This window comes from Alligator mississippiensis, chromosome 2 (assembly GCF_030867095.1).
Source record: "Alligator mississippiensis isolate rAllMis1 chromosome 2, rAllMis1, whole genome shotgun sequence".
Taxonomy (NCBI): domain Eukaryota; kingdom Metazoa; phylum Chordata; order Crocodylia; family Alligatoridae; genus Alligator; species Alligator mississippiensis.
Window position 1 is genome coordinate 239832577 of NC_081825.1, and position 12418 is coordinate 239844994.

The following is a 12418-nucleotide window of genomic DNA, read 5'->3' on the forward strand; positions in this document are numbered from 1 at the left end:
AGTCTGACCCAGCATAGCACTTATGCATGGAGAATTGGGGAAAAGGTGAGGGGACAGCAAGGACAGCATTACTGTGTATGTTCTGTGGTGATGGACATGATGTAAGAATCTGAAGAGTACAGTGGAGCCTAAATTTAAAAATACATTCTCTGTTAAAGACCTCTCAGATTCTTGAATCAATAAGTATTTTGCACATCCACTAGCCTCCTATCATAAAGAATAGTTTTGTGCAGAATAGTTTCAAAAGAAATTCTAACTAGAGATGGTATAAGAACGGACTTGAGCAACAGATGTATTCTGATTTTCCTCCAAGCACAGATCTCTTCTTGCTACAGATGTTCCATACAAATATAGAGAAAAGGGCAGGGAGCATAAAACTAAAGAACAATTCAAGGATGTGCAATCCTTTTTGACAGTTTCCCTAACCTTAATTTGTCAGATGTGAAACTACTGAAGAGACTGGAGAAGTTCTCTCTTTTATGGAATTAACATAAATTTGGTTCTGGAGTAAGGGACAACAGAAAGACATAGATCATAAATAAATAACCCTTTAAGTGGCTCCTCACCCTCCAAGTGGCTTAGACAATTATATCATTAAAAAGGCCACTCCACTTGATTTTGATGTGCTAAGCAATGGAGCAGCCCAGAAATGCCCTACTCTTCCCCAGAACAGCTGCTCTTTTTAATAGGTATTTTACAATATTGATATTTTGGGTCATTAAGTTGATATAGACAAATCATAAGATCCAGGAAAATGCACAGGTTCCAGGTACCTCATATCAAGGGATAAACATAATCAACCTTATTAAACCAACAAACCAAGTTTATTTATAGAAGTCTGTACATTTGTAATGAACTATGCTAGGACACAAGTGAAACAAAGCAAACAAATCAATCCCTCCCTAATGGTGGGAGGTGTAGTCACTCACCTTTACATGCACTTAAAAAGTAAAAAGAAAGATTCTTACACAATTCGTTCTGTAACTACTCAAATGAGTACTCCCTCTTGATGCATTTTTCTCATAAGTGGTTTGAATATAATGATTCCTTGGCTATTCACTTAGTTAGAAACAATATTTCAGCAGAATCTCTAGTAACTCTCGGAGGAACCGCAATTAGTAGTTGATGACTGCGATGATTAGGTCATAACCACTCCACAATTCTGCACATTAAACTCCTGTGTGTTCCTCTTCAATGTAATAAACTCTACTAAGGAAGGATAAGGAAATGGAGCAAACCATTTAAAGCATCAAAGGGTCTCATCAACATTTTGATTATAAAGAGTATTTCTTTGTTTGTAACTCAGCCATAAAAATTTGCTCTACAATAAAACAACGTAAGTGCAACCATATTAAAAAAATACTCCATTTATGGATTAAGTTTACTAGAGTGGTCACTTGTTGAACCTCAGTTCTGGGTAACGTTTGTGGGCAATTCACATTCTGCAATGCATGATTTTACAAGTTATTTCCGGTAAGTGTCAGAAGGGCTGATATTTTGGAAATTGGCTACTGAAAATTATGTTTGAGGGCTTTGTTACACAACTGTAACACTACTGAAGCTGCTGCAAAGCCAAAACAAACAAACAAACAAAAAGCATATCTACATAGTGGATACTGAGGTTTACTATGAAGTCAAATGGCAGATTTCATAAATCCACTTTCTTAAAAGAAAAAAAATTGAAAGTACATATGGAAGTGAGAGCCTACAGCTCCAGAGAAGCTGCTACTGATGGGCAAGCAAACAAATCTAGGATTGTATATTTACAGAATAGTCCACACAAGAGTTCCAGCACTATGGACTATCTAGTAAATAAGCCCCTCATTTGTTTACGTAGTAGACAAGAACTGCTCATCTACTAAAAAGGCTAATTTTGTATACACAGTTCATTGCGTCAGATTTCACACAGTCACATTTCTTTAAAACTACCATTAAAAAAATAACAAAAGGAAATTAAATATATGAACTAGATTAAAATTCCATTAAAGGATCTAGCAAATCAGAGTCAGACGCGGTCTAAAAATAACCACGGTGCGTGGCTTTTTGGGAAATACTAATGCTATGGCATTCCAAGAATGTCGGGTTCTTCTAACTTTCAGACCCCAGTACAGAAGAACACCACTTCTTTCAGTATCACCTTGAATAGAAGTTACAAGTTTGCATGCTTATCTGAATAGGAACCTTTGTGAATTGTTAGGCCGCTAATGCCGTTTTATTTTCTTAATTTAGCTTTGTTCCATAGATTCAGTTGAGTTTTGTTTTGAAAAGCAATTTGTGAAATGCCACTTATATTTACAATTTGATTTTTTTTTTTTTTTTTTTTTTACACCTGAGAGATTATCAAGCTGTCATCTTATTTCTGGGCAAGCATTCCATAAAGCCATACAATCATTGTGCTAGTGTTTTACTGCACGTTTACCAACTTTATATATATATATAAAATGTGCATCAGCAACTGCCCTCATTTTCAGTTAGGTTTCTACTGTGCTCTTCCCCTTTCCCTTAACGCAAACGAATTTTTTTAACCCAAGTTTAAAATTGTTGAAAGAAAAAAGGGGGAGGGAATAAAAAAGCCTCCCCACATCTCCCTCCCCCCAATAAAAAATAACCCAGAAACCACACAAATGAGTTGAAGCCTGGTGAAGATAAATTTGACATGATAAACGTAGATTGAAGGATTTCTTGGATTTGTAGAAGAAATGAAAGACCATTCAGTGAGTGTCCAGGGGCATCCCAAAGGGAGCTACTCCGCTCAGCTGTGGCAAGAGACCAGATGTACTACAGATAGATTGTGCACTTGTCTCATCAGGTAAGTGAGAGTAAAAAGGGGAATGTGCAGGTTAAACAGCTATACCACCCAGGCCATTTTAGTAAGAATCACATTTAATGAGTTTCTTTCTTGCAATTTTAGATGCTCAAGTACAGCTGGTAGAAATTCAAAACAGCCGTAAAGAACCGTGACAGACAGATACAAATAGTACTGCAGCTTAAAAATGATAAAAAACACCTGAAAAAAAGTCACATAACCCTCCCAAAAAAATTTACACTTTGAACCTAAGCCAGTTTTTGGAGATTCCCTTCTCCAGAGCTAGGAGCAAGGAGGAAGAAGAGGAGGAAGAAAGTGCAGATGACCTTTCCAGCCACAAAGGTCTTGTGCCGATGTTTATTCACCATGTCTGTGGTGGTATGCAAGGGGAGATCATCAAATGCTGATGCTGCAACCACCAAAGAGATTCCTACGGAAATCCAGACTTCAGGCTAATACTGAACACTGAGTGGACCAACGAGCTGCATCAACAAAATTAAAACAAAAATAACAAAGAAAAAAAAAACCTCAAAAAAAGGAAAAAACCTAAAAAGTGGGAGAACCCCAAATAGCACAGATCCACATTTGTGAGGGGACAGGAGGAAAGGGCAAGAAGGGAGGTCTATACAGTAAATAGTCAAATGATTTATGTTACAAATGACTGGCAGTTTTAAAGAGTCTCTTCCCAGCTCCATTGCTGCTCCAACCCAGAAGAGGAAACTGAAAAGGGAGGAAGAAAAAAGGTAGGACATCATCATGGAGCATGCAGGATCAGAAGCAGCGGAGTGGGTACGCTCAAATAAGCCCCCGCCTTTTTTTGTAGTCCTCCAGGTTCAGTGATCGCCGAGGGGCACCATCTTTTGCTGGTGGAGCCTTAGAAGTGATGGCCAGTGTCTTAGACTCTGTAGGAGGATAAGAGAAAAGAATGTTTTTTTGGATGGCAATAACCAACTACAGAGAGGAAGAAACTGCAAGCCCTACCTGCCACAAACTAAAAATAAGCTTCTCTGTGATAACTTCACCTTGGAACCTATGTCTTGGCTTCTGTGCAAAACAATGCAGCATTTGCCATTTATTATGGGCAATGTTCAGTCACAAGTCTTTCAAGGTAGGTATGTACAATTTTGTCTTTACACGTCTTAGACCTACTCATTGCCAAGTCTTCCATTTACAAAAGAAATTATTCTATACAAAGCCTGTGCAACAGCCATGTGAATATTAATTTCAGGTATTATTCAGGGACATTTCTGAAAGACAACTGTCACATGAATATATGGCAAGCACACAGAACAGATCTTACAAGGGGATGAACTAGTCTAGTTTTCTACACATCTCTACTCCAAGGATAACAGGGGACTGGACAGGGTATTATTCCTTGCCATCTAGAACAATGATGCTGAAAATACTGCCCCAAAAACTTTATCTACTCTGAGCAAATCTAGCCGTATTTCAAATCCATGCACTGGCTTCTCTACTCACACAAAGTTTAAACATCTTGCCATGCCTTTCAGGCTCCTACATACCTAGCCTTGGCTTGGCTCTGGCTCTTATCTTTAGGTTTCCTCTTTCACCCATTATTTTCACTAACCTTTTAGCATATGTCCTACTCTTCCCCTTCTGACTTCTTCTACACTGTCCATATGCCTGGAATCCCCCTTTTACACCAGATCTAGTCTCCCAGAACTTTATTGTTTTCTCCATTTTCCTCCTGAAGTTATTTCTTAGGAATGTAGTAAGTGCTGTACTGGATCAGACAAACAGTAATCATTCAAAAGACTCATTTAGCTCTAGTCCTCCTTCCAACGGCGATGCAAAATTATCCTCACTAGTGGATCACACTGTTATATTACATCCAAAACACTCCCCCACCCCTTATAAAAATTATTATTTGTTCAGACTCCAAATTCTTTGAGACAGGAGCCAAACTTCATCTTCTCGTAGATCTCAAGTGCCAGCACTGGCACTTGAACACAAAAAAGGATGGGAAAGACTGAAAATGAAACTGCTAGCAGACTAGTTCAATTAACATCTTCTCCTCTTACCTGTTAGACTAATGCCCTGTTGAACCTAAAGTCTATTTCATGATGTATATTACTAGTAAAGGCACAAATATATCTCTACAATACAGCAACTTCTGTACAAGGTATTAGGCATCAGTATAGCACAAAGCATTTGAATTGTGCTCCCATGTCTGCTTCTGAACCAGGCAGTAGCAAGTCCCAACCAGATGTGTAATCCCAATTCATGCATTTCTTGGGGGGGGGGAGGAGGGGGGGGGGCAGTATGGGAAGGAAGGATACTCTTCCCCATATAATAAAAACCTACCTGAACTGGGAACCTGGAGATCAATTTTCACATCAAAGTCATGCACTTTGAACAGATCCTCTGAGAGATCACTGGCTGATTTAGAGTTCATGTCTTTGTCCTTTCCCTGACCCTGAAATGTAAACAGATTAATAACTAGCCCAAATCAGAGAAGGTAGTCAGAGCCTCAAATGAAATAGTTTTTAATAATCATTGCTATAGTCAGGTAAGCTTCGCTCTACTCCCATGACTGACGGCTTCCATTCCCCAAGAAAGGTCAAGTTCTTCTCCTTTACTTGCAGAAATGTTTGTCCTGTTGAGGACTACTACTAAAGTAGGACTATACATATGTATGTACATGCATACACACACAGGCACACAGAATTACAGGATTCTCAGTGAGAAGAGACAAGGCAGAGGTGAAAAAAGTAAGACTAGCAAAAATGGATACTTGCCTTGCTTATGTCCTTTGGAGCATCCGGTAATACACCGGATCCATATTTTGCATTTAGTTGGGCAAGAATGGCAGCTTGGACAGCAGGATCCCTGGACTGTGAGCAAGAAAAAAAAGTGAGATAATGCATTTCCATACAAGACCTGCCCTTGAACATTAACATCCAAAGTGCTTACTTTCATGAGGGTTTAGAGAACAGCTGCCTCGCTTTCCATATATATTACAAATGATTAAGTTTCACAAAGTTGCCCCCTGAACTGGGCCTAATAACTCAGGCTCTGCTAAAAGTCTCATAGAAAGGTATCCAGTTTTGTTTTACAAATCAAGAGATGGAAATCAAAGCCTGTCACCTGGTAGTTTGTTCCAATGGCCAAATCATTTTCATCAGTTAAAAAACAGACAGTTTAATTTGAATTTGCTTGGCTTCAGCTTCCAGCCACTGGTTCTGACTATACTATTTTCTGCTAGATTAAACAGTTCTTCAGTACGTGTTTCCCTGGGAAGGTATTTTTACTCAGCATCAATGTCCTCACCTGAGCCTCTCTTTCATAAAGAGCTTACACCTTGTTCTTTGAATGCAATACATTTTCTTCATCCCTTCAATTATTTGTAGCTCTTTTCTGCACCACCTCCAATTTGCCAACATGCTTTTTAAAGATATTGACCTAGCACCATACACAGTAATCAAGGACTGGTTTTTACCAATATTGCATACAAAGGTTTAAAAAACACCAAACCCTTATTCCTAACCTTACTACTTCTTCCTAAACCCCTATTCCTAACCATATTCTTCCTTGGATGACATTAGCCCTTTTTGCCAAAGCATTGCATTGGAAGTTCCTGTTGAGTTGCCCACAAACTATGGATCCTCTCCAGCTTCACTCCTTTCAAAGACAGAGTCCTTGAGATGCGTTAGGAAACACACAATCCACTAACCATATTTAGGTCTAAAACTTACACTGGTGTTCCATAACAGAACTTACAACTAAAACAGCTCATCTTCCTGAAGTCAAGTAATTTGCTAATTAAGTTCAAAGAACCATCTCTCCTCGTGTGTGTGTGTGTGTGTGTGTGTGTGTGTGTGTGTGTGTGTGTGTGTGTGTGTGTAGATCAATAATCTTCTTGGCAAAATCTAATTAATAATGAACTATACTATTTCTTCCTTCTGTTCAGTTACAGTAGATCTTAACAGAGGCCTTATGTACTCAGGCCAAGAATGACCTGATCTATTATTATGGTACCTGGACAACTCTGCTCTCAGTATTCTTTCATGGCTATGCCATTAAGAAGAAAAGGATAAAAAACACTGACTGTGCACTAGCCCATATTTTCCTCCGGCTGCCCTGGACTGACTTCAAAGTTATACTCACATTCGAGACTATCGTAGGTTTGCACTGTCGCCTAGTAAAGGGGTCCATTTGCTGGTTTTTCATACTGTGACTTTCGGCCTATAGAAGAAACAAATATAGTGTTGTAGAGTTAGCTCCCATAAGGTCTTTGGCCTTTTATAAAACTTGCATCCCTTACACACAATTTAGCCATAACACAATGTCAAGGTGAGAAGACAGTATTAGAGATCACCAAAGTCTTGCACTCAAGACTGTCGGTCTTGTATCCAATGAAGTACAGTATGAATAGAACATTTACATTCCGCTCAAGGAACATGAGGCTTAAGTGAGCATTAAAATGATTAACTTCCCTTGGATAAAGAACACAAAGAGAATACATTTCCTTATTATTTTATCCTCTCACGTCTGTTCTCTGGCTCCTGTCCTAGGCAACACAAATAATATGTTATGCCAGTATTACTAACTCCAGAGAAACCTACTGGGAATAGAGCTGATCAGTGGATGGTTAAATGCCTTCTTTAAAGTGATACCACTTTTCTATGCTTTGTTTTCTAAACAGACAAAGGAGTAAATTAAAAAAGTGGAAAAGCCTCCTCATGTAATTAACATCCCTCCCCATCCCCGCAAAGTACTGTTTCAGCATTATTTACCACAAGAGCTTTCTCGGACTCCACAATGTTCCACTCTCTATTCCTCTGGTTGATGTAACTAAAAGAAAGATTTTGGGGGGAAAAAAGCCCAAGTATAGTAACACAGTTATTTAACAGTAAAAAATGCAACAAAACCATAAATAGCATTTTCTCAGCATCAGTGTGATAATTTGCTCTTATCAGCGCTAGCTTCTGGCAGACACCCCTTTACTTAAGGCACTTTGAAAAATGTGTCCATGTCTGACAAGCAGAAACTGCAAATATCACATATGACCAAGTGGAGAGAAATGGCAAGGACGCGGGTAGTGCACATAGCAACCCAGGTATATATACAAGGAAGGAAGGATAAGAACTTGCAAGTCACCTGAGGAAGGGTACTATGATACCTGAAAGCTTGTTTAAATCTAAAAATCTCAAACATGCCATTGGTTAACCCTCAAAAACGATGATTATATCAAAAGATATCACGCTCAAAACTCTTGCTTCCAAGTCACTAAGAATTAGTCCATGGTTTCCCCCTTCTGTTGCTTTTCTGTTAAGACAATTTCCTTTCTGAAATGACATATATGGACCTACCTGATTGCAGAAATATTTTTTGTTCGCTGGCGGTCCAGGGCTTCTGCTCTCTCTTCTAGTTCGTTAAGTTGGTCTTGAATCTGTTTTGCCTTATCTTGGTCCCCCAAGTCCTCAGCCATGGCCTTCAACCAAACAGCAATTTGTTAGACAATTTACCTCCATCAAGCTAGTCACAGAAATTATAGATAAACCTTTAAGTCATCTAGCCAGTTCTACCATATTTACTCAAATCCAAGCTGAGGTCTCACCCCCGTAATGAATATGGGGAGAAAAAAGCCTCATCTTAGACTTGAGTATTAGCCCAGGGCAGGTGGCAGCTCAGCTCTGGCTTCGATCCTGGGCTCGGGGCCAAAGCTGACGCTGAGCCACTGCTTGTCCCAGGCTGGAGTAGCTTATGTGGTAAAGGAGTGGGCTTGCAGCAAGGGGAGCATGGGAGACCCACAATGGCATGTGGGGATGTGTATAAAATTATAACAAAATTTATTAATTTTACATGTACATCTTAAATTCAGAGTCATCTTGGATTCAGGTAAATACAGTACTTCAAGTGCATACACTTTTACCTCTAAGGACAGGACAAAAAGGAGCTCATTTTTTATTAGTCCAGAAGAGAGAGCCACAACTCTAATTAAAACCCATTCTTGCCAGTAGTACAGGAAACGGACTGAAAACTACTGCAGTTCTGAACATCAACTCAACAAGGGATTGAGTTTAAATCCATCTGTTGCATGCAACTAACCTATTCTGCCACCTCATGGCCATACACAGCAATGACATCCTTTCAGAGAGAAAAAACGAGCCTGCTGGATGTCCTTTGTGCACAACTGAGTTTTATTAAATAGGCAAACTATAAACATTTTGCACACCCTGGGACTGGCCTGAACAGAGTAAATAGGCCTGAACTCCTCACTTTCACGTGTTTGAGACAAACTTAGTGAGAAAACTAAGCAGGTTTTTCCATAGCATAGAAAACTTGTTAGCACTTTTTTTTTTAATCTCCAAAATAAAAAGAGCCATCAAAACAGTTAATACATTCCCAAGTCTTCTATATTCAACAGAAATCTGAACAGGAGGCCACAAGGGGAGGGGGAGAAGCATGATCATGTCACTAGTCCAGAAGAGAGGAGATACCCACTGACTCTTCACCAGATAGAATACTAACTCGCAGTTTTCAAAACAGCACACAACAGCAATAAAGAAGAAAGTGTGCTTCTACAACCAAACTGTAAGCTCCTTACTCAGAGGACAAGGAAAGGGATAGCTAGGACAGTTGCTGACCACCATCTCTGTGACGCAGATTAGTGTCTCATTAGAGATTTAAACCGGGCTCTAGCTCATCACAACCATCCAAACTAACCTTGATTTTTCAAGTCACAGACCTTTACCTTAAAGGTTACAAGTACAGTAGACCCCCAATTTATAAGAGTATTGCATTCCGGGGGAAATTTCGCCTAAGTCGAATTTGCGTAAATCGGGACAACTTTCCCCATAGGAAATAACAGAATAGTGAGGTGTTGAGTACCCCAGACATAATGCAGTCATAGCTTTTTTCCCCCCTTTTCTCAACAGAATCGCTTTAGGAGGCACGTCTAGCATCTTGCCTATACATCTTGAGATGCCGCTACAGATCCAATGGAGGCACAGATCTGCTTGATTCCACCTGCAAATCTCACAAACGTTTGCGTATATACGTGAATGCTCGCGAGCACTTGCATATATACGCGAATGATGCACATCTCATGGGGCATTTTCCAGCCCAGACGCTAATAAAAAAAAAAAAAAAAAAAATCGCGTAAACGAGAGACATGCACAAGTCAGAATCGTGTAAATTGGGGGTCTACTGTATCACCATATCCTTCTCACCTTCTCCTTTAGTAGCTGAGTTTTCTTCATGGCATAGTTGGGAGGGGCTTTTCGGAACCTCTCTTTCTCTTTCACAATCTACAAAACATGAAGAGCAAAAAGCAAAGTAGTGGAAGTTATAACAAAATTTATTTTATAGCACCTTGATACTACAGATGAGAGGCAGTGAGTTTCAAACAGAGGATATTTACTGCCCACAGACCTTTTATTTCAATGCTCTTGCCTTCATTCATTACTGTACCAGACAACAAGCATTTATTCTACATATGATCTATAAATTATGAAATAAGATTTGGTGTCATTAGTCAAGATAATAAGAGCTGAAACACTGGCAGACAATTTGTGTGACTATTTATGCAAGTAACTGTTCAGGGGATGGATATTAGAGTTCTGTGCTCAGAACAGGAACAAAATTAAGGAACTTCTGCCAGGCTATGTCACAAGTACAAGTTATGAGCAGGACTCAGAGGATTAAGTAAGGCAAAAAAAAAAAAAGAGTGCATTGAACAACAGATCCAGTTAAGACTCCTGCACTACTCTTCCCACCTCGGTCATTCCACTTAATTTTGTCATCTTGTATCATTTTCTCTCTCCCCAAGTAAAGATTCAGAATCACTTTAGTTTGGAAGCACAAGATCTCTGCTGTAGGCAGATTCTTCTCTCTGACCAACCACCTCAGCCTCCCTTTAGAACAGTGTTTCTCAACCTCAGTAGACTTAAGGCACCCTTCAAAGTATCAGTTTTTAGCTTTCACTCATTTTTTGACTATGGGAAAGTAATAGAGTAATTCTTCTGTAGTAACTCAGAAAGAACACAACAGGTTGTGGTATGTTTTAGACAATATGGATTCCTATTTGAAATCTCTGGGCTTATCTTGCAAATCACATGTAGGTGTTTGCACACACAACACAGCAAATACTGAGTGGCACTTCACTGCAGTTATAAACCTCACAGCACCCCAGGGTGCTGCAGTACTGTGAATGAGAATCATTGCTCCAGGACATCCCATTTTAAAGACCCCCAAACTAAAAGCATAGTCAGTTTACTTACCTCTTCAATGTCCTGATCATTAAATTTGTAGTTGAGAGCTTCCTTAATGGACACTTCCTTCTTGTTGATCTCATCTAGCGTGGGCAGCTGCATCCCAGCAGAGAACATCTAAATACAGAGAGGGTGAGGATCATTTTCCACTCAGAACATCCTTGACAGAGTTACTAGGAACAGAATCAACCTGGTCAAACTTACCGCTTCCTTCCACTTCATGAACTCACTTTCAGTAAATTCCTGATTTGAGACAAATTCTAGACGAAATACACGCTGGTCATTGCCATGCCTGCAAAAAAGGAAGAAGAGGAACAATATATACCCAGGTGCCAACCAACACTGTGCTGTGCCCGCCTACTGAATGGAAGTCAATAACTTGGGTCCACAAATAGAAAAAAGAGGTTCAATGCCCTCCATTGCCAGTTGAATGGACTTCAGGGTGCTCATCTCCATTCCCAAATTCCCACAATCTGTGGCAAAGCAGTCCTCCTCAAATCTACATTTCTATTTGGCAGGCATGTTTTAGGTGTGTGAAGGTTTTGACAATCACCTCGTTTATATAAGCACAAGCTTCAACAGACCAACTTCTCCTCCAAACAGCTTTAAAGCTCTTTGACAATATTCAGCACAATCCACTAATACAAAAAGACTCTCCTGCATTCTTATGTTTGATAAGTGACGTGTTAAGACTGAATTATACTGTCCTAAATGATAAGTGCAGGAGCCAGCCTGGTTCTAATTTCTGAATCAAATGAAGTCATATCACCAGCTGGCCAGCACCTAGAATTCCCCAGGTTCCTCAAGTATTCTGTTCTGTTGAGCATCTTATATAGCAATCCAAGTGCCAGACAATCTTTACAGTTGGGGAGGCAAGTTGCCTTGGTAAAACATCCCATTAATGCAAAAAGCCAGGATGGATTTGATTTAAATCAAATCTATTTAAATCATGAGGCAAATCACAATTTAAATCAGTGGTCAAGAAGCCTTGATTTAATCATCATTTTCTACAAAAAGTATGTTCTTGTTTGATATCCTCTATTCATTTAACTTCTTGAAACTCTGCACTTTAGAGAGAGGTAAAGGCTTGACTCTGTGTACATGAACTTGCAGAGAGACAAGAGGGCTGATGGGTAGGTAATTAGGTCTATTATCTCATCTCCATATACTGGCGTTAACAAGGATGTTATCTCTGGAGAGAGAAATCCACAATTTGAGAACTGAAACTAAGCATTACAGAGATGCTTAAATCGGGTCTTCTAGACTGAGCACTGAGTCCCATTGGGTAGAGTGTTTTTTTTTAAATCTTTACTAATCTATAGAGAAGCCTCTGAGAACCTCATAAGATTGGGACCCTAATATATAGTCCATGGCC

At 39.5% G+C, this 12418-nt stretch overlaps 1 protein-coding gene across 4 annotated transcripts in view; it reads right to left on the reverse strand.

The window, feature by feature from the left end:
- Positions 1–802: 802 nt before the first annotated feature.
- The window catches only part of RTF1 (RTF1 homolog, Paf1/RNA polymerase II complex component), a 52723-nt gene continuing 41107 nt past the window's right edge, over positions 803–12418 (reverse strand). For all 4 annotated transcript variants that reach the window (XM_059722976.1, XM_059722977.1, XM_059722975.1 and 1 more), the window contains 9 exons: positions 11248–11335; positions 11053–11160; positions 10003–10080; positions 8140–8261; positions 7564–7621; positions 6935–7012; positions 5566–5661; positions 5132–5243; positions 803–3708 (listed from right to left, as the gene is read on the reverse strand). In XM_059722976.1, the coding sequence (XP_059578959.1) occupies positions 3602–3708; positions 5132–5243; positions 5566–5661; positions 6935–7012; positions 7564–7621; positions 8140–8261; positions 10003–10080; positions 11053–11160; positions 11248–11335 (847 nt within the window). In that variant the 3' untranslated portion in view covers positions 803–3601. The remainder of the gene's footprint in view (positions 3709–5131; positions 5244–5565; positions 5662–6934; positions 7013–7563; positions 7622–8139; positions 8262–10002; positions 10081–11052; positions 11161–11247; positions 11336–12418) is intronic.